This window comes from Etheostoma spectabile, chromosome 11 (genome assembly GCF_008692095.1).
Source record: "Etheostoma spectabile isolate EspeVRDwgs_2016 chromosome 11, UIUC_Espe_1.0, whole genome shotgun sequence".
Taxonomy (NCBI): Eukaryota; Metazoa; Chordata; class Actinopteri; order Perciformes; family Percidae; genus Etheostoma; species Etheostoma spectabile.
In genome coordinates, this window is record NC_045743.1 from 17,095,602 (window position 1) to 17,118,965 (window position 23,364).

Below are 23,364 nucleotides of genomic sequence, written 5' to 3' on the forward strand. Positions count from 1 at the left end.
GTTCAACACCTGGGTGTCTCTGCATGTTAACCAGCTGAAGCATTAGCATAACAACATAGTAGTAAGCTCCCCCAGAGCGATATGATAAATACTGTAGAACCACTCCATTTCCCTCAGCCAGGGATCAATCGTGCACAGAATGGTGTCAACGCCATGGTTGTTTAATTATAAACCAGCCAACCAACGCCATGGTTGTTTAACTATAACCAGCCAACCAACGCTATGGTTGTTTAACTATAACCAGCCAACCAACGCCATGGTTGTTTAACTATAAACCAGCCAACCAATAGTTTGCAGGGCTGGGGTGGAGATGTAAAGGAAAAGAATGCAGAAATACAGCTAATTTTACTCATTATAAAAGACATGGATATCAACAGGATGTTGGAAATACACAAACATCGCAATCACGACCTTATAGGGAATAAAAGGAATAAAAGAGAGAGGCTGTGTTCGCACGGCCCAACGAGTCCTCCACTGCTGGAAAACATTGAAAACTTGTTCTGCACTACTGCATGTGAACAGGAATATCAGTGGAATATTTACTTTTATTAGCCGTGTAAAGTAGGAATATTGTCTTTTTCAGAATAATGGCAAACACTGCAATAATAATAATGTAAATGTAAACGATGAACTGATAATGCAAACATTAATCGTAAAGTAGAAAAAAACATCTTAACATGAATTTCAAACTCTGATAATTCCCTTTGAAAACACCCTTACTGCTTTAATCTGCAGTTATTGGTGGATGAATACAGATGATTATTGCTCTTATGTATCATTATTATCATAAATTACTGTTTTATAATCACTGCACTGCTTTAATGTATGTTTATGATATGTACAGTATTTAAGATAATGGTTCTGGGGCTCGTCTCTTCCGAAGGGAGTCAAAGAGCTGTGATTACATTCAAATAAGCCAATGATTAATTAGATCTGCAGTACGTGTCATCACCACTAATGCACACTGGGACCGTGCAGAAGACATCAGATAAAGCTGATCCAGAACTCCACTGATCCAAGAGGTACTGCAATTACCAAGGTGCCGCCGGCTGAGTTTACAGGAATGTTGTTGACCTAATTATTCAAGTGACCCAGATGTCGGCTTTTACGTAGCATGATGCAGCAACAAGGGAATAGACAGTGGGGTTGTACTGGGGTTGGGGGGGGGGGGGGGGGGGCATGGACAGAGTATGTTGGGCACAGAGTGAGAGTGACTTGCAAGTGATTCAGTTTGCCACCACAGAAATAAGCCAGTGTTAAGCCTATACAAAATTTTTGCCAGTTGTTATATGCCCTTGAGAAGGCAGTGGTTCATTTGCATTACGTATCCGATGGGGGGGGCGGGTCTTGTTTCCTCTGAGCTGGGCTCAATACACCCTACGCATTCAGAGGCAAACTTTTGCTGAGCTATCTTTAGGTGCAATGGCTGACAATTATTAAGTCATGTACATGCAAAGCAGCTGCTGATTAGACCTATCCCAACCATGTCAGAATGCCCCGTTGCTTCACTCAGCTCAAGGGTCAATTCTAAAAGTCTTTCAGCTGTTTCTCTGTAATCACAACTCCCTTTCAGAGATCTGATACAGAGCCCCTTTGCCTTGCTAACAAATGCCCTCTACACACCGCAATGTTAATGAGTTTTTTCAGGAATGTGTGCACAGCCTGTTTCTATCTTTAGATCCGCACCTTAGAGGCCCCCGTCTCTTATCTGTCCCGCGTGCCTGGATCACATGACTCTGATGAGCTTAACATAAAGGACACAAAGAGGTACCGATAGGCTTGATGTCAGATTTTAGAATAGTGTTATTTTGTAAATATGTTGATGATGATGATGCATTTTATTTATTTAGAGTTGTGCTCGTAAGTTTACACCCCCATGCTTAAGTTGACTAAAAAAAAAGGAATAAAAAATCATGTTTTGGAAATTTATCTTAATGCCTTAATTTAAAAATGAGGTAAAATCCAACCTTTAAGGACACCAATTTTCTTTGTGAATGAATAATGTTTCATAAATAAATGAATGTTCTTCCTTAAAATACAGGGGTATAAGTATACACCCCCCTATGTTAAAATGCAGGGTCATAAGTATACACCCCCCTATGTTAAAATACAGGGGCATAAGTATACACCCCCCTATGTTAAAATACAGGGGCATAAGTATACACCCCCTATGTTTAAAATACAGGGGCATAAGTATACACCCCCCCTATGTTAAAATACAGGGCATAAGTATACACCCCCCTATGTTAAAATACAGGGGGTATAAGTATACACCCCCTATGTTAAATACAGGGCATAAGTATACACCCCCCTATGTTAAAATACAGGGGCATAAGTATACACCCCCCTATGTTAAAATACAGGGGCATAAGTATACACCCCCCTATGTTAAAATACAGGGGCATAAGTATACACCCCCCTATGTTAAAATACAGGGGCCCCCATAAGATATACACCCCCCCTATGTTAAAATACAGGGCATAAGTATACACCCCCTATGTTAAAATACAGGGCATAAGTATACACCCCCCTATGTTAAAATACAGGGGGTATAAGTATACACCCCCTATGTTAAAATACAGGGGCATAAGTATACACCCCCTATGTTAAAATGCAGGGGCATAAGTATACACCCCCTATGTTAAAATACAGGGGCATAAGTATACACCCCCCTATGTTAAAATACAGGGGCATAAGTATACACCCCCCTATGTTAAAATACAGGGGCATAAGTATACACCCCCTATGTTAAAATACAGGGGCATAAGTATACACCCCCCTATGTTAAAATACAGGGGTATAAGTATACACCCCCTATGTTAAAATACAGGGGCATAAGTATACACCCCCCTATGTTAAAATACAGGGCATAAGTATACACCCCCTATGTTAAAGCACAGGGGCATAAGTATACACCCCCTATGTTAAAGCACAGGGGCATAAGTATACACCCCCTATGTTAAAGCACAGGGGCATAAGTATACACCCCCCTATGTTAAAATACAGGGGCATAAGTATACACCCCCCTATGTTAAAACACAGGGGCATAAGTATACATACCATCACCTTGGACTTTGACAAGCTGGGATGTTTTAGTATTTCCTTGCATTTTATAGACCAAACTATTAATCAAGTAATCTAGAAAATTATTGTCAGCTTAATCGATAATGAAATAATTGTTATGGGCAGCCTTAGGAGATAGAGTAGTAGCGATATTGTACATTTGATGTACAATAATGATGTACAATGCTGCTGCATGATATTCATTGCAGTTATTTGAATTGTATCTGCATGAGAAACATACAGAGAAGGAAACTATTCCACCACTGTACCAGGATGTGCTCACAATGGAAAAAGCTGAAATCGTCTAAAAAAAGCAGCCTGTAAACAAATGATCGATGTGATAATCCTGTTTTAGCTCATTCTGTCAGCACACACACACACACACAACCCTCCAACACCCCCTGCAACCACAGCTCTCTGTAAACACCCTGTTAAATGGTGGAGCAAAGGCCTCGGAGCTCACTGTTTGTTTTGTGGTATTGCCTCTTCAGACATGCTGGTGGCTCAGAGAACCGATCCTCATCCAGGCCATTAAGGGCGGATTTATTTATTCTTTGTGTTTTACCAACCAACAAATCGCAAAAAGTCTTTTTATGTGAATCTTTCCCTCAGCATCACTGAGGGGCGTATCAAACTTGCTATGAATGTGCTGTATTTATACAGTATTTACAGTATTTACTGCTTTGAATATGGGTCATGGACTACTTCCAGTTGCATGCTTATATCAATCATGAAACATTAACATGAATATACTCTTCTGATACTAATTATTGTAGCCACTGCCAGTCTTTGAACCAGGCCTTGCAGGAGCAAGTGAAGCTATTCCTTGTAAACGTAGCTGGCTCAGACGGAGGTTTTGAAAACAAATTAAATATCCACTTTTGTAATCTTTGCCTTGAATAGCTCAATGTAGCACACATCAAAAGTTACAACATGCAAAGACTGCTCCGTATGTAGGCCGATACATGTATATGTGACCATGTCAGACTGCAAAGCCCAGCAGAGGCTTCGCTTTCCGCGCCAGCTCAGAGAGTTTGGTGTAGCTAGGGATGCAATGCTCCAATTTTACAGAGCAACAGTAGGAGCCGTGCTAGTCTTCTCCATCACTGTCTGGTATGGTAACTCCACCTCTTCAGCGAGAGCGTTCCATTTTGAATCCTAAATCTTTCACCAATATCATTAAAAACTGCTTAATTGATGTGCTTGACGCCAAAACAAAAGGAGGCAGGAGGCAGTGATGATCTACACAGTCTGAAAATAAATCTAGGATGGCTAAATTAGATGTCTGTTGTCTAGTGGACACTTGGCCTTATGTGCTGGGAGCCAAGAGTGGCAAACAAACCCCATCCAAGACCCTCTGGTGCAGGGATGCGGTTCTTTTCTTTCTACTGCCAGCTTGTCTCATAAGCCAGCTGAACCTCCCCAGTGAGCCGTGGCGGGCTCGAGTCTAGTCCTAGCAGCCTGGGGGTCCAGCTGTGTGTCGCAGCAGGGAGGGGAAAGGTTTCTGGGAGGAGAAGCTGAAAGAAACAACCAGAGCCGGATGCAGGTCTACAGTGCGTACGGTCAGATAGGAAGTTAGCAGGGCACATACTGAGGGGATTATTGTTTGACTGGTTTTAGACTTTTTCCTGTTTCAACCAGGGACGCTGGAACATTTTACACAGCAACAGACAGAAAATGGGATCAGATCAGCTGGAATTCTGTCTATAATGGAGTGGGGTGGAAATTTGTAAGTGACCGCAAACCTTTGACCGGTAGTTTGTGTGTGTGTTTGTGTGTGTGTGTATAACCAGAATATTAGAAAGAAGATGTTCTCACCTGCTTGACATCATATCCCAGAAGAACAAAAGTCAGATCTGGAGAAACTGCAAACTTTGAGGCCTTAAAAGTCGCCTGTGGGAAGAAAAGGAGACGGACATTTTTACAAAAAAACATTTTTAGGGGGTTTTCTCACACTAAGGATACTTTAGAGATACACTTGCTAAATAATCATTGTCCAAATTCAAGTAAAAATGTAATTTCACAAACTGGGATCAGGTCATCAATACATCTGTTCCAGTGAATGTAAATAAATGTGACATGGTTTGCATGCAATAGCCTATTCTTTAAATGGATTTTTCCAGTGTAAATCTAGTGTAATTTTGTTGGTACTGGTTTGTTAATTTTGACTTTATAACTTTATGAATCTCAAAGGAAACAAGAACTGAAATTGAATTCTCAATGCGCTGGAAATAGTTCCCAGGATTTTTAGAAAGACAGCAGCTAGCACTTACGAACGTGGTGTTTTTCAGCAGGACCTCTGTCTCGTTGGTGCGTCTGTTGAATTTCATGACGTCTCCATCCCAGCTCCGAAAGATGATTTCGTCATCTAAGAGATAAACAGGCCCGCTCAAAGTACTGCATCTACATTAATATTATTATGAGTGTTTCTAAAGGATTTGAGTGATTAAATCAGCTAACTTGAACCAAGTTGTTCATCACAAGTTGATTAGAGGTAGAGAGCATCTGAAACGTGAGATTCCATTTACATGTGATTATTGTTTTTGTTAGAAAACAAAATCTAAAAGCTTAGAGACTAGATTTCTGATTCCAGAGTACTAAAAGCCATTTTTCTGGATGTCAAAGCATGTTGAATTTATAAACCCAAATACATAATTCAGTTCAGTGTAAAACAGAGATTTACTGACAGTAGAAGTCACAATAACCCTCATGTTGTCCTCATGTTGTCCTCATGTTGTCCTCATGTTGTCTTCATGTTGCCCTCATGTTGTCCCCATGTTGTCCTCATGTTGTCCTCATGTTGTCCTCATGTTGTCGTCAAGTTTTTCCTTATGTTGCCCTCATGTTGTCCTCATGTTGTCCTCATGTTGTCTTCATGTTGCCCTCATGTTGTCCCCATGTTGTCCTCATGTTGTCCTCATGTTGCCCTCATGTTGTCCTCATGTTGTCCTCATGTTGTCCTCATGTTGCCCTCATGTTGTCCTCATGTGGTCCCCATGTGTCCTCATGTTGTCCTCATGTTGCCCTAATGTTGTCCTCATTTTGTCCTCATGTTGTCCTCATGTTGCCCTCATGTTGTCGTCAAGTTTTTCCTTATGTTGCCCTCATGTTGTCCTCATGTTGTCCCCATGTTGTCCTCATGTTGTCCTCATGTTGCCCTCATGTTGTCCTCATGTTGTCCTCATGTTGCCCTCATGTTGTCCTCATGTGGTCCCCATGGTGTCCTCATGTTGTCCTCATGTTGCCCTAATGTTGTCCTCATGTTGTCCTCATGTTGTCCCCATGTTGTCCCCATGTTGTCCTCATGTTGCCCTCATGTTGTCCTCATGTTGTCCCCATGTTGTCCTCATGTTGTCCCCATGTTGTTCTCATGTTGTCGTCATGTTGTCCTCATGTTGTCCCATGTTGTCCTCATGTTGTCCCCATGTTGTCCTCATGTTGTCCTCATGTTTCCCTCATGTTGTCTTCATGTTGCCCTCATTTTGTCCTCATGTTGTCCCCATGTTGTCCTCATGTTGTCCTCATGTTGCCCTCATGTTGTCCTCATGTTGCCCTCATGTTGCCCCCATGTTGTCTTCATGTTGTCCTTATGTTGTCCTCATGTTGTCCCCAAGTTGTTCTCATGTTGTCTTCATGTTGTCCCCATGTTGTCCTCATGTTGTCCTTATGTTGTCCTCATGTTGTCCACATGTTGCCCTCATGTTGTCCTCATGTTGCCCTCATGTTGTCCTCATGTTGTCTTCATGTTGTCCTCATGTTGTCCTCATGTTGTCCTATATCAATGTTCTTTTTAATCCCCCAAAATAACATGATTGATTCCAACGCTCTTTGCCAAGTACAAATCTCTACTTTCATTAATTTTGGGTCTTATTCAATTTTATAGCATTGTAAAACAAAGTGAAGTGTTGTTGAAATAGTGTTGAGTAAAAGTTGACATATTCCAGTCTGTGATTATCCACCAACATCCATTCCTTTAATTTTAGTCTCAATAATTCCTAATTTCTGCTTTTCTAACTCAAACATTAGGTATAATTTCCTATAAATGAGGTTTATTGACCATAAATTCCAAAAATAACTGTAAAACCAAAGTTCACAAGTTTGTAAAACATAGTGTTAAATGTCAAAAAAATGACAAACATTGAAAAAAGTGGTGAAAAAAGGGACAAAACTGTTTTAAAAAAAAAAGCACCAACAAAATTGTCGATTTTCAATTTTGACGGCAAGACGACACAAGGGTTGAGGCTGTCTTTACACAAGAGAAGCAGTCCACTGCCGTCACCTCGGTTTACTTTAAGCTTCGCATTGGTTTTGCCGCTAATGCCGTGAACATGTGTTACCGTGGCAACCTCCGCCACGTGGATTTGCTGACAATTTAATTGGCATATCACTGCAAAGCCCCTACCAATGTGAGCATCCGCATCTCCGTGTGAGACCGACTGTGTGTTTTAACTCAACAGCTGATGTCTGGTATCACTATAATACATCACATGCATAAGTATAGATATAAGATTATGCTGATTGGCTGATTGGGGTTTGAATGTTCAGCAGTGAGCAGTGTTCAAAGTCAATTATTGTTAACGCAGAAGGCAGCAGCAGGATGGCACAACTCCCCCCCCCGTAGCACTGGTCTCATCTAACCCAAGCAGACACACAGCTGATACATGGCGTAGGATGTGTCCTAAACTCTCTGCATCGTGTGTTTAAATGTTAACACGTTAACACACTGCTAAACATCCATGTGTTAACATTGGTGTAGTTGTGGTGATGGGGCAGTGGCTGTGACACATGCCTTTGGTGTGGGAGATCTGGGTTCAATTCCCACAGCGAGAAGCGTGTTCCTGAGCAAGACACTTAACCCCTGGTTGCTCGAGAGGCATGGGGCCTATATACACTGTGTAATGGCCAATTTGGATATGTTAAGTGTGTGTGCGTGTGCGGTAGGTCTGCCTGTCACCTGTGTGTGGAGCTAATTAGAGATTAGAAAGGAAATCACAGGTGAGGGGGGGGAGGGGATCTGGATCTGGGAAGCCACGCAGTTTTTCAACCTCAGCTGTGTGAGTTTTTTTGGATCTCGTTGTTCGCGGCTTTTAATCATTAAAGTAAGTCTTTTTGTGAGTGCTTTTACTTAAAATGTTGTACATTAAAGGACTAACCGTACAACGACAGCGGTCCTAGTTGGAAAGGGCTTCAGATGTCATCCAGTGGACAGATTGCCACTACAGTCTGCATAGAGATAGCAATTGTAAGTCGCTTTGGATGAAAGCGTCAGCTAAATGTCATGTAATGTATCGTTAGCATGTTAGCATGTAGAAACTAGTTCTGCCTCATGGAGCTGCTGTGAAACAACACAAAAAGTCTGGCTGAGTCACAGTTGTGGTCGTGACAAACTTTGATGAAGACAAAGACCGAGACAAAAAACAAGTGGCGCTGGGCGTGAATAGAGGACAAGAGGAAAAGGGTGGAGACGGGAGACGGCACTCTGTCCTCCGAGTTGGTTACCGTGTTTGGGATAACACAACACGTGTGTGCACGTTCATAGCCGAACGGGATTGGTCATTGGCCGTTGTTTAAAATATAACGGCCTTGTCCCGCAGGTCAGACGTCTAGCTACATAAAAAGCTAACCAAAGCAAAGGTTTGACATGTTTTATTTTGAAGTTTTCATTTCTAGTTTTTGAAACTTTTTTACTTTTCTTTTCTTGACACTTTCAATGTTTTCTTTTAACTCTTGTGTTGTCTTCTCGTTAACCATGAAAAAAAAAGTTTTGATCACTTATTATTAGGGCTTTTTCCCCCCTGATTTGTGTCACTTTTTCAATGTTGTGGGTGCTTTTTACATGTTTTTTTTGTCCATGAAGCAACTAATGTCAATTTATGGACAAAATCGCTTTTTTGATGATGACTTGGCCAAAGTAACATCAAAAGTCCTCAAGCTAAGGATTGTTTTGTTCACTTTAAGCCCTGCAGCTGAGCCCCTGAGAAGAGTGTTAGACAAGAAGAGAAAACAACGATAAAGACTCATTTAGGAGGATCTGTTTTAAACAACTCGGCTCAATGAGATTACACTTCAACTTTCAACAGTGGAAACAGTGACAGGAGGGCCTGCAGTTCCTCCAGTCTAATCCCAAAACCAACACCGCAACGTCCTGAGAGGCCTCGATTCCATTAATTCATTTGACAAGTCTAAATCATTTCATGTTCCCCATCTCATGTAAATGTCAATGAATAAGCTCTGAGGAATCAATCCAAGACAAGAGGGCTGTAGACTAGCAAACACTCAAAACACGTCAGCGTGTAATGACAGGGAAAATAAATAAGAAAGACAGATGGATCACTAGTGTTCAGCAGGCAATACAAATCCTCAAAAGGGCTCTTGTCATTTAGAATCCACCACAGTGAAACAAACCACAGTCTGCGTATTTTATATGCAGCGCATGCATCAAATCAATGGTTATATAAAACTTTACAGCAAAAGTAATTGGAAAATGAGGCCAGTGTCCTCCTGAGTTGACACCAGTTCCATCGTTAAAGCCTCGGAGAATAAAAATGACACGCAATCTCAGCGGTGATTAAAAGTATCCCGGCCATCAATGACTTGCCTCTGTTTGGTAAGGCCGAGAATGAAAGGAAATCCCCCGTCATGCCACTGTTGATGCTGTTACCTAAATGATTAATCACACATCTCTAGCCCTGGAAGTTTTTTTTTTACTTTTCAAACTACATTGTTGTGGTAGTGTTGCCCGGAGTGGCTTGAAAGGTGGTAGGTAGGCAGACTCAAACACTGCACGTTTCCAGAGGTGATTGGTTTAATTCAATGGTCTGCAGTACACGGATAATCAACCAATCAAAACTTAAAGACAATTGCGCATTAAACTAATAGTAGCACTAACAGGCACATCGGTCCTGGCAGCACAGCGTCACCTCCCTACTCCGGGAGCACAAATCCCACAGTTTATATAGGGTTGTCAATTCCCCCCCCCCCCACTGCTTCGGTCCATCCCATCCTAAAGCAGGTTGATCTACTCCATAACATTAATACCTAACCATCTCTTAACATATCTCCTACCGACTATAAAACAGGTCAGGGTTATTCACACCTTCTTCATATAATAACCAAAAACAACCAAAATAAACATTCCTATACACAAGAAAACCCTCTAGTTGGTTTGGCCCAGTGATGTCACTAAACTGAACAAAGGAACAAACAATTGTACGTATCAACACAGGGAAACCTGTAGACTGGCAACCTCATAAAATGGAACTGAAACTAACATGACTGTGTGTCTACTTACTATAACTAATGACCTGTATGGGTCAAGAGGTGAGCTAACCCACTTCGTCACAATTGTGGTGTGAAGAAAATGGCCAAGTTTTACCGTGTAGTACAACTCAGTCTCATGGCAGTTGGTGAAATGTTAGACGTAGACTTAGACTTAGACTTATCTTTATTAATCCCTTTGGGATGACTCCCGCAAAGAAATTAAAGTTACCAGCATCCGGTACAGCATGAGAAGGAGAAAAGAAGAATACAATACAAAAAACACAATGATAATACTATTAATGCACAGGACAACACACGGTACATGTGGTCACATGAAGGGATTTGTTGAGGTGACTGGGGCGAGGAGGTGAAAGAACAAGAAAAAGAAAGTCTCCACACGACAGAGGAGACAAAATAGGAGATAGTAGGGGCGCGGAGGAGAGCACGACTGCACTCAAGGAAGTAAAAGAGCTAGAAAACCAGAGAGCTCCTGGAGAGCAGCCGTCTTCCACAGCGCCTACATGATGACAACGTTATTTAATCTGTAGATTTGTGTACAGGGAGACACAAATTTGCTGCTGAGACTACAAATAAAGGTCAATGAGGTTGAGATTTGCAGGCCTGAAAACCAAAACAGTATCCAAAATAGACTAAAATGCCCTATAGAGCTGAAGGGAACTGGTTGTTTTCTCTGTGGTCCATCACCATGTGTGACACCGTTCACACTCCTTTGATTGAAACTGTGTTGCAGAGCCATGATGTGTTGACAGGAATCCGCTTGACGCTGTTTCTTGATTATTTAAAGGTTTATTACATGAAAGAATTCAGCATCAATACAAGCTCTGCAGAAGCCTGGAGAGTGTCTCGGCCCAATATAACACTCTGGCTCCCAGATTCTTCATCATGGTCTATATAGGGTCTCTGTTTCTACAACATGTAAAGGAATGTGGGGTAGGGGCCACACAGCTAGCGTAACAAATGCAGGTATCAATCATAGAGCCCTGGGGACCTGGTTCAACTTTGGGGTGTTGAGATACTTCAAAACATAACCAATAGTGATTAGTGCAGCTTCAAGTGGAATAAAAATGTGTGATTTTTAAAATCAATCTTAAAAAAAAGTCATAATACAGTGAACGCTTGTAATGAATTGCCTTCCACAATGGGGGCACCTGCATGTTCCTGTGATTATTGGCTGATAGAGGCAGTCATTCACTCCTATCACTATCTGCCTTTGGAAACATTTCCATTTAGTTGTGTTCAATAAACTGACTACTGACTACGGTCTGGAGCCCAAGAATCGCAGCACATGGCCGAGTACTGCTGAGTCATCGCACTGAACAATGGCTCCGTCAACACACTGCAGATACTATATGATTATTTTGCGCTTTGGGGCAATGCAAGTTTGACTTGTTGCCCCTCTGGGATCCCAACAGACCGATAAATGAGTGAGCAGGGGCACAAAGGGCCGCCAGACTCTTACAGAGGAGCCCTGGGCCAGGTGCTAATGGCGGGCTGAACGTGTAATGTAAGCTTTGCACCTGGTCATTGCATTTTCACCCTTTGTCTCTGCTTTCATTTGTTTTTGTTTGCCTTCATTTATGAGTATATGTTTAAAAAATAAATATTTTGTTTTAATTGTTACAACGAGACCTCTAAACCATACGCCCATAGTTTAGCGGTAGCGTAGGAATATTTGCATAGGAGACAAGAAACAATAACACTGTGGGTTGACACATTCCTAAATGACTCACTTGTATTAAAGCTATAGTGCATAAGACATTTGCAGTCTTGCAGCTGGTTTATTATCAAGCAGGTCTGCTTTCTGTCCCCAGAGTCAGAACTAAACAGGGTGAAGCAGCTTTCAGTTTCTATGCTCCTCATATCTGGAATAAACTCCCAGAAACCTGTAGATCCGCTGCTACTCTCAGTTCTTTTAAATCAAGGCTGAAGACCTTTCTATTTGATGCTGCCTTTCTTTAAATGACTAATCATTTCTTTAAATTTCTTATGCTGCACTGTAAATGTTATTCTTGTGTTTTATGTTTCTTTGTTTTTAACTGTCTATTCATGTGTTTTACGGTTTTTTAATGCTTGTGATTTTTAACTGTTTTTACTTGTGTTTTATCTGTTAACTGATTTGTGTAAAGCACTTTGAATCGCCTTGTTGCTGAAATGTGCTCTACAAATAAAGCTGCCTTGCCTTGCCTTGCCTAATACACAGGTGAATTATATATATATATATATATATATATATATATATATATATATATATATAGATATATATATATATATATATATATATATATATATACTTTATTAATCCCGCAAGGGGACATTACAATGTTTTCACTCTGTTGTTAATACACATTACACATTATAATTGTCTTCATAGCAGCTTGTTATATTTGTTTTCTTCCTGTCATTTGTAATAGCTGCACGGAGTATAAATAAAGCTTAATGCGTGTGCATAAAGAATAATGAAATATGACACTTTAGTCTGATGTACTTAGGTTTAAGTAATTTGCAAGGCTTCATTACATTAAGTTTCCTGCATTAATCAATATTCTTTACGGCTCTCAAAATGAACGTGATAATAACAAGTAAACACAAATTCCTTTTTACGGCAGTCTTTCTTTTTTTTGACGATTAATGCACGAGGTTCCTGTGATCTGGTTCTCGGGCCGCTCCACAGTTTGGGAAGCAGCGGGAACTTTGTACATGGCTGGTCCCCACCAGGACCACGCCTTGATATCCTGTCCATGAATATCACAAACAGGATTGGTGACAAAGGGGAATCCTTGGCGGAGGCCAACCCTCGCCTGAAACAAGTCCAACTTACTGCAGAGAACCTGGACACAGCTCTCGCTTTGGTCAAACAGAGATTGGGTGGCCAAGGGACCCCCTCACCCCATAATCCTGCAGCACCTTCCAAAAAACCTCCTGGGGGACCTGATCATAAGCCTTGTGCAGATCCAAAAAACACATATCAACACAAGAGCCAGCCGCGTCTCCTTCAAATTACGTTTATAGAACTATTTTGTAACGGTAATTATTCAATTTCTTATAGGGTAATTGGGAAATCACCATATCCTGACAAAATATTGATACTGAAGATGTCAATATTAGGCAAAGTATTTGACCACAATGTTTTTTTTTTGCCAAACTATTGCTACTGGGAGTAGTAGCACTGGTAGCACTTAGCTGAAGTTAAGGATATAGAAACATCGAGGTCTTTATTTTTTTACACAAACCATCTCCAGAGTGTTAAAGCACGAGACACAACACATTTATCAACATCATATCCAGACCATAACCTTTCTAACCGATGTGTTTTTGTTTTCTAGAGCCCGATTCTCACTGGACCAGTATCACCTGAGGACCTTTAATCGTGTAATAATTGCGGAGCTCGTCTGTGATCTTCCTCCCGTGAGTGTTTGCCATGAGGAGTCATTTTTAAATCACATGTGAGCTCCCCTGGTAATATGAATCCTGTGCTAATAGAGTTTAAGCTTACCCACAGAGACATTAGGATGTGAACCCCGGTCTCTGGTATCTGGGCTGGTCAGGGTTTGCACACCCACCAACCACCCAGAGCACTCTGCTGCTGTACATTAACGTGGTGGTCATTCATACAGAACAAATCCTCTGAACGTAGTCCAGGATATGGTTATGTTTAACACAATGCAATTAAGGATACACTTATCTAAACATAAGGTTTAGGAGCAACGCTATTTTATGCCATAGTTTTCATCAGTTTGTAGGATAAGTCCAAACTTGACATGCCAGCTAAATTCTGAGACATCCCGTATTGGACAGATTTAAGTTTTGATGCCCATGAGTTTGTAGTTTTAGTGCAGCGGATGGGCTGATACTGTAGAAATAAATAAATGAAAGAAGTAGTGTGATAGAATGTAAGCTGGGATATTGCTGAATAAACCACATGTGATAACCTTTTGTCCCATACTTACCACTGATCCACTTTGCATCAGGGTCGTGTATTTGGAAGTTTCTTTGAAAGAGGTCATCCAGGGTCAAATGTGAACCAAAGGGGTTACCACCATCATCTACAGGATAAAAGAAAACCTGTTTATTGTACCATCAACTGTCAACAGAATTACAATCAAGTCTCAAAATTCAGCTACGAATCGTTTGAGAAAAATCAGAGGGTAAATTAGAGGGTAAATCAGAGGGTAAGTCAGAGGGTAAATCAGAGGGTTTATCAGAGGGTAAATCAGAGAGTAAATCAGAGGGTAAATCAGAGAGTAAATCAGAGGGTAAGTCAGAGGGTAAATCAGAGGGTAAGTCAGAGGGTAAATCAGAGGGTTAATCAGAGGGTAAGTCAGAGAGTAAATCAGAGGGTAAATCAGAGGGTAAGTCAGAGGGTAAATCAGAGGGTAAATCAGAGGGTAAATCAGAGGGTAAGTCAGAGGGTAAATCAGAGGGTAAGTCAGAGGGTAAGTCAGAGGGTAAGTCAGAGAGTAAATCAGAGGGTAAGTCAGAGGGTAAATCAGAGGGTAAGTCAGAGGGTAAATCAGAGGGTAAATCAGAGGGTAAATCAGAGGGTAAGTCAGAGAGTAAATCAGAGGGTTAATCAGAGGGTAAATCAGAGGGTAAAACAGAGGGTAAGTCAGAGGGTAAATCAGAGGGTAAGTCAGAGGGTAAATCAGAGGGTAAATCAGAGGGTAAATCAGAGGGTAAGTCAGAGGGTTTATCAGAGGGTAAATCAGAGGGTAAATCAGAGGGTAAGTCAGAGAGTAAATCAGAGGGTAAATCAGAGGGTAAGTCAGAGGGTAAGTCAGAGGGTAAGTCAGAGAGTAAATCAGAGGGTAAGTCAGAGGGTAAATCAGAGGGTAAATCAGAGGGTAAGTCAGAGGGTAAATCAGAGGGTAAATCAGAGGGTAAATCAGAGGGTAAGTCAGAGAGTAAATCAGAGGGTTAATCAGAGGGTAAATCAGAGGGTAAAACAGAGGGTAAGTCAGAGGGTAAATCAGAGGGTAAGTCAGAGGGTAAATCAGAGGGTAAATCAGAGGGTAAATCAGAGGGTAAGTCAGAGGGTTTATCAGAGGGTAAATCAGAGGGTAAGTCAGAGAGTAAATCAGAGGGTTAATCAGAGGGTAAGTCAGAGGGTTTATCAGAGGGTAAATCAGAGGGTAAATCAGAGGGTAAGTCAGAGGGTAAATCAGAGGGTAAGTCAGAGGGTAAATCAGAGGGTAAATCAGAGGGTAAATCAGAGGGTAAGTCAGAGGGTTTATCAGAGGGTAAGTCAGAGGGTAAATCAGAGGGTAAGTCAGAGAGTAAATCAGAGGGTAAATCAGAGGGTAAGTCAGAGGGTAAATCAGAGAGTAAATCAGAGGGTAAATCAGAGGATAAGTCAGAAGGTAAATCAGAGAGTAAATCAGAGGATAAGTCAGAGGGTAAATCAGAGAGTAAATCAAAAGCCCAGATATGTTATCACATGATCTGCTCATGAACACAAGACACACAGAAGGACAAAGTAGTATAACGTAGGGACAGGTGGATAAGGGAATATCACAGAACGGCTCTTTTGCATGGGGACAAAGCTGCATCAACATGTTTCCATTCATTTTCCACAAACTGTGTGCCAGTGATGATCCAATGGATCCGCAGGCAGCCTCACCTTTAGACAGCAGAACAATGGACAGACCGATGAGAGACAACACGGCCACGATAACCAGCAGGGAGATGCCAATGCCCTTCCAGTTCTTATCTCCACCGATGGGCCCTGTGTCCTACACAAGAGGAGAAAAAAGCAATATTGTCAATAACAATCAATCATGTTAATAAAAACTAAATATAAGTGGGGTTTTAAGCGGCTTGCTCCAGTACAGCTAGATGCTGAAGTGTCCTTGCACAAGACTGAGAAATTAAGCCTTTCATGCAGGGGTTGACTGAGCATGTGCATAAATCCAAAGAGACACGGAGGGCACAACTTCCCCCTTTGGGCATTAATAAAGTAGACTATATACTATATATATAAGACTGAAAGCACCCGCTGTCCTCTGTAAACACAGGGAGTTTAAGTTGCTAAAGCATAGCAGTGTTGGTCCCTGGGATCCCTAAACTCCTCTGAACAAAGGAAAAAACTGTCTAAAATACATTATATATACACATTTAAAGCATGTAAAGTGTAAGTGTAATCCTATTTAAGTCTGTCCATAGTAAGGATGTTAATAATCAATCGTTTAACCGTTAACCGACAATAAGAATCTTTGACCGATTTAATACTACAAGTCACTAACAGTTACAATAGGACTACAACTTTATTTTGCATGATAAAGGATACATAAGCTCTACAATGTATTTACTAACTGCTAGGTAACTTTCTAGTGCTAATTATGCACTAGGAATAGTGCAGATATTTTAATTTACTATTTATTTTTGTGGCAACTTTTTGCTTTTACTCCTTACATTTTGACAGCACTTTACTCCTTATGTTTTACAAATTTGGCTAGTTGCTTTAGTCTTGTACAACACGTCGTCTACCAGGTGTGATTGTGAGTGCATGTCGGAGAGTGGCGCGGACACGCGCCTCACACGGCGGCAGGTCATTGCGGCTTGATGGCGGTAACGTTAGCACAAAGTAGTACGGACGGCGCCGTGATGGAAAATGAAGAAAACAGAGACTCCAGAGATTCAGAAGACAAACAACAAGACATTCCCGTCGTCCTCGGCCTTATCTGAGAGAGAGGTTTGACATAACAGGCATCAAGGACGACTCCTGGCCAATGTGCTGCATAACTATGTAAGAATGGGGAATTTCTTAATTAATGTCAGTGTAGTAATTCATATTTTATCTTTTATTTTCTTTCCAGAAGCCATATTTGAGCACGTTCACTACATGCAGATTCCTTTAAATGTTAAGGGGAAGATTAAAAAAGGGAAACTGGATTTGTGAAATCTCACCGAATCCCAACTGAATTCATATCTCGCTGCTCAGTCTGAATCTTATTAACCTGGAGTCCCGGTCTCTGTCCCAATAATCATGTATGGGAAGTTTAGGCCTGTTGGCAGACATTTAAAATGTAGCCAATTGCATTTAACCCTCGGGTTGGCTTCCCGTTAACTATGAACTTGTCCTTCCGGGTCAAAATTTTTTGTGCTTTTTCAATGTTTTTGTCACTTTTTCCATGCTGTTGGCGCTTTAAAAAAAAACCTGAGCTGGTTTAATAACAGGTTTTACACTTATTCTTGGAATTCATGGTCAACAAAGCTCAAATTATACATGCGTTTTTAGTTAAAAAGGCAGGAATTATGAATTATTTTGACTAAAAGTTAAGGTCAGAGGATGTTGAGTGGATCTCAGATGGGTAGATGTCAAAGTTTAGTCCGGATACTGTTTGGAAAACATTACAAAAAAATGGAGAATGTTGTATGGAATCATCCATTAATTTGGTTGAAAGAAATCCATATTTTTGATATGAAAACACTTTGAAACGGGTCAGTTTGACCCGAGGACAACACGAGGGTTAAAGAGCCATTATCTCCATGTCCACCGAAGTTTCTCAGCCTGCACTTTACAAAATGGTTGGTTTGCAGGGCTACTTTTACTTGTATACTTTAAGTAAATTTCCAAGCCTGTACTTTGTTACTTTTACTTGTGTAAAGAAGTTAAATCAGTAATTCTACTTTTAGACAGTATCTGTACTGTACTGTACTACTTGTGAGTACTTTTGCCATCTCTGCTGGTGAACCAAGTCTCAAGTAACGGTTAATGATCAGTTGACGAGGGTCAGTCAGTAAATTAACTCTAAATTAGCATCCCTAATCCATAGGACCGTTAAGACCACAGCAAATATTGGTACAACTCAGAGCTGCTTTATTGTTTGATGGTATCACATATTGTAAAAAGTGAGCAGCAGCTGAAGAATCTAAAAAACGTCGTCTCATAAAACCTGAATTCTGACGACCTTTGTTCTTTTATTTTAAGTCCCCACTTTCAGAATGAAATTACTCCATAGAAGTGGTTTGAAGTGTGTCTTCTATCTTCTACAATCAAAGCACTCAGTCGGTTATTATTGAACATGATGAGCACTGCTCATTGGTCTCCAATAAAAAGCCCAAATTCAGAATAAAAAGCTGAACAGATGATGGATGATGAATTGCTGGAGAGTAAAGACTGAAACGGACTCAGCCCAAAACCGAGAGCTGGATTCCAAATCCTCCAGTTCAGATATCTTTTTTAATATACTGACTTTACTTAATCTAGTATTGAGTATCTAGAGAGGTATTGCTGTATCTACAGATAATGGATTTTGGTAAATTGGATATGCATATTTGATGAAGGTAATGCAATATGGAAAATCCCATAAAGTTTTGTTACCACCTAAGTAATGAAAGGTTTGTCCTTTTAACATGTTACATGGAAAACATATGGCATACATAACAATGAAATATTCCGTTTGTTTTCCAAAAGGCCATTCAGTGACAAGTGATGTTAACTTGGAAAGTAAATCCCGAAGCCTTTTCAAATCTGGTACTTGAAAACCAACAAAAAACAGAACTTGACTTGCTTTACTGAGTGTTTTCCTTGTACTTTACTAGACCTGCTCCCTGGAAAACACCCAGATGCTTGTGGAGTCGTCGCTGTTCCTACTGCAGAACTTGATGAAAGCTTCTCAGTGTAAACGGGGCAGAACAATTCTCCGAAGACCAGGCCCATTTTTGGACGCATCTCAAACTTTTTATCTTCTATCTGACATCCATTACGCAGCCCTGTCTCATTTGCAGCGACAGAGCAGTGTGCTAAATAAATGTTGCTCGCGTACAGAGCCCCAAGCTCTGTGTATTTATGGATCTATTTGCTTTTCATTATTTTCATTGGGAGGATGATTCACAGATAAATATCCTGGAGGCTCGCCAACTCTACCCCCCCCCCCCCCCCAGTTCTACTCTACAAAGCCTCACACCTAGTCCCCACAGTTTCTCCATATTAACATTGTGCATGGCTCGCAAGAGAAAAGTCATTTTCCTCCGGTGTAGATTTAACGTCATTTTGTTTGTGTCTTCTGTTTTGTTTGGCCTCATTAACTAGAGCAACCCTCGTTACACGTCAGGAACACTATCTGCCATTGTGATTTCTCCAGCAGATCATCGTTCATAGACAGCTGACAGGTCGTTACGTTCCTGATAGTGGACATTTTCATCTGCTGGAAGAGTCTTTTCAGCCCCTGCTGTGAAATTGTGCCATAAAGAGTTGTTCGCTGCTGTATTTCCATTTTAAAAACCATTTAAATGGCCACTCAAGAGATCCATTAAACATCTCCAACGACAATTTTTAGAGGAGCCAATTTTGAATATCCAGCTCCCAAGTTAATTTACAACGAACTTGCAAACACTTCAATAAGCAACAAAGGCTAACATCCTGTATGTGCCCCATTTGACCACAAAGTGCCATGGCATTCATTTCTTTGAACTCTTACTGAACTGAACAATTGGTAGTAAATGTAATCCAACTGGTGGGACATATGGATTATATTTACTACCAATTGGTGTTGTTTTCAGTTTAGACAGAGGCTGCTGTAGCGCTTATGAGGATTTAAAAACTAAAATAATAGATTTTTGACCACAATGAAACAAACTTGTATCACCTTTTTGTGGTGGGTTTTATTTGTAATATCCAATTGTCCTTCAAAACTACCCAAACCCGGATCCTTTGTGAGCCCCTCAGTCCACTTCTCTAGGTCGACTGTCCTGTACACCTGTGCCGCTCCCATTCATGCTTCTCGCCATATTCATGTCCCTTTTTCTGTCATTTGTTATGGTTGTAGCCATAAATCTAGTTATGTAGTATGTAGTTATGTATCCAGATTCTTAACCCTCATGTTGTCTTTGGGTGAAATTTTTTTAATATCCAAAACAAAGGAAGTCAAAATAAAGGGTGAAAAAGGTTGGAAAAGGTGGCAAAATCAATTTAAAAAAAAATCGAAAAATACCAAAATATACAAAAACTTTTGTAAAAAGCAACACTAGGGTTAATCCAACCTACAAGGCTCTGATTGGTGGATGGATTCTACCATCATTATACCTGTGTAATATAACGGTGAGAGGCTTATTAGGCTGAATCTCTAAAATAACTGTGACCTGAAAAACATATGCTTCTTACATCTTGTCCACACCTGGTAAGGCAGTTGAAGGCTCTTGAAGCCAATGGTGCATCAGACAAAAATATCTGTAAAGATGCCAAGTCAAGGTCTTACCGTTTGTCAGCCAGAAGGCTCGTTGGTTGTAAAGCAACGTTATCTAACAGATACCAAATATGTTGTATCTCGGCTTGTCACCTGTCAGGAGAGTCAAAGCATTCCAACTTCCAAGAAACTCAAGTGCACATACTATGTCTGACACTATCTTTGTGACGGGAAAATGTGATTTTACTTCTAGTGGAATGCACTCAGCTATCTGTCGCATTGTGCCAGGTGCTGTTTAGAAGATACACACAGTTGCAGAAAATGAACTGCACAGAAAAGGGGCCATAAAGTGCACTGTGTTACAGAGCTGCTGATCACAAACTCTGTCTGAAATGAAGTCTCCGTCTATCTAATGAAGTCTCCGTCTATCTAATGAAGTCTCCACTGTGTCTATCCTGCCCGTCAAACACTTTGTCTAATCACAGGATTAGTTAGCAGATCGATACTATTCAGCAGGAACATGTATATACATATGCTATTTGGCAGGAACATGCATATGCACATACATATGCATATGCATGTTCCTGCTAAATAGTACATGCTTTGGATAGCACAGGTCACCGGAACATGTGAACAGCCAAACCAACTGGCAGACACACTAAAAAAAGAATAAACTTGAATAAGAAAGCATATTCATGTAACTTCCCTGTGTGACTAGAAGCCACCTACATCAGAAACATGAAACAGCAGCTAACATGCATCACGCCGTGGTTTCCTGCAGGTCCTTCAGGCCGAGAGCGTGAGCGCTGCTGGTTTCCAAGGCTCCAGCTCTCTTTCTACCAGACAGTGTTCTCTGTGGTTGAGAATCAATCAGAAGCCATTCACAGAGAAAGATTTCTCTCCATAGACAGATTGAAAAATAGTTCAAATGATGTTTTTTTTTTCATATTCATTACACTGTGTGGTCAGATTTTAAAATGGGTCTCATATATCCTGCCAAAAGCTGACCTGGGACTAACTCAGCTTAACCGTCGTCTTGGCTTCCCGTTGACCATGAACTCGTCCTTCAAGGTCAAAAATGAAAATTAATATTTTTTTGTGCTTTTCCAATGTTTTTGTCGCTTTTTCTGGTTAATTTCTCACTTTTTGGCGCTTTTTTTTTTTAAAACCTGAGCTGGTTTAATAACAGGTTTTACCTTTATTCTTGGAATTCCTGGTCAACAAACCTCATTTATATCAAATTATACATACGTTTTTAGTTAAAAAGGCAGAAATTATGAATTAGTTTGACTAATAGTTAAGATCAGAGGATGTTGAGTGGATCTCAAATGGGTAGATGTCAAAGTTTAGACTGAATACTGTTTGGAAACCATAACAAAAATAATTCAAATGCTATAAGATTAAATAAAACACCCAAAAATTCAATGAAAGTTATCACTAATGTCACCTGAAGAATGTTGTATGGAATCATCCATGTTATTTTTGGGCAATTTGGTTGAAAGAAATCCATATTTCAGATGTAAAACACTTAGAAACGGGGCAATTTGACCCGAGGACAACACCAGGGTTACTCTCCAATCTTAAGTGGTCCTGGATGATGGTCTTTAGAGAGGTTATAGATATTACACGGATATTATACCTATTTATCCAGACTGACTTTAGCACTCGTCTGTTGACGATGTCAGGCTGAAGAGATGGAGTGCATCCTGAGCCTCAATCCAATATTTTACTGAACACTTTGGCGGACGGGAACAACATTTACATGATGAATTGGCAGAGCGAAATATTCATATAAATATCCCAGCGGCTGAATTTGAGAGATAATATATCACCTTGCTTTGAGTGTGGAGCTGGGACCGCTTGACATTTCTGTCTTATAAAAGCAGGAGGAAGGCTGCGCTTCAGCGCTTATCCAGGACACTGAATATTAAGAGAAAGCGCGAGTGGGACATGTCCTCAGGGTGTATTTATTGGCTTGCAAGGGTTTTTTTCTATGAACATTGTAATCTTTGCACACAAGATTTTGTGGCGACAGTAGATTGGTCGCCATACGGAGACTGGGGGACCGGAGGGGGGCATGGGGGGTGCTGGTTCACCTCCTGGTAGCTGCTGAGGTGCACTTGAGCAATGCACAGAAATAGAGTATAAATATCACAATATGTTAGACCAAATACCTTGATGTCAATATTGTATTTCAACAAAATAATAACACAATATGAGTTTTGATAAATGATCACCAGTGATGTGGATAAAACGACTAAATGGCTAAAGACAAATAATAAAAACAGTCTGGTGAGTTTTTACTTTAAAACCAGGAAATACAACACTTGTGTCATATCACCATATTATTGCTATGACGATAAGTAGCCACATATATCAATATGGATATAATATCAATGTATTGCCCAGCCCTCAACTGCTCGGAGTATCTGAACATGGCCGCCCTACGACTCCCTATCTCTCTCTCAAAATACTGCAAGTCTATAGGTCCTGTGTGTATTTCAGGTATAACTGTGTATGTGTGTGTGTGTGTGTTGTGTGTGTGTGTGTGTGTGTGTGTGTGTGTGTGTGTAACTCAATCTGAATTTCCCCAAGAGAGATGGAAAAATGATATCTTCTTCCACTAAATCTAGGGAGATAAAACAGTTTGGTGCAACAACGGATTCATTACTCATCTCAGACAGAAACAGGGTCATCTTCTGCATACAGGTCCAGATAAAGGTCTGAGTCTCGAGCTGTCGTATTATTAATTACACACACTGCAAATACACTGGATGAAGTGCTGTTTAGCATAATCGGAATCAGGAAAGACTTAATAAGTACGCTTATGTGGCGTTTGCCATGGTGATAGGCGCATACATAAACAAACAAAGATATTAAACGTTGATATGAAATA

At 40.6% G+C, this 23,364-nt stretch overlaps 1 protein-coding gene across 1 annotated transcript in view; it reads right to left on the reverse strand.

Annotated features, from left to right (window-relative positions):
- Positions 1-23,364, reverse strand: part of LOC116698234 (inactive dipeptidyl peptidase 10) — a 128,565-nt gene that overhangs the window by 42,153 nt on the left and 63,048 nt on the right. The window contains exons 2-5 of the mRNA XM_032530044.1: positions 15,962-16,073; positions 14,292-14,387; positions 5,337-5,431; positions 4,882-4,956 (exon numbers count right to left, since the gene is read on the reverse strand). Of these exons, the coding sequence (XP_032385935.1) occupies positions 4,882-4,956; positions 5,337-5,431; positions 14,292-14,387; positions 15,962-16,073 (378 nt within the window). The remainder of the gene's footprint in view (positions 1-4,881; positions 4,957-5,336; positions 5,432-14,291; positions 14,388-15,961; positions 16,074-23,364) is intronic.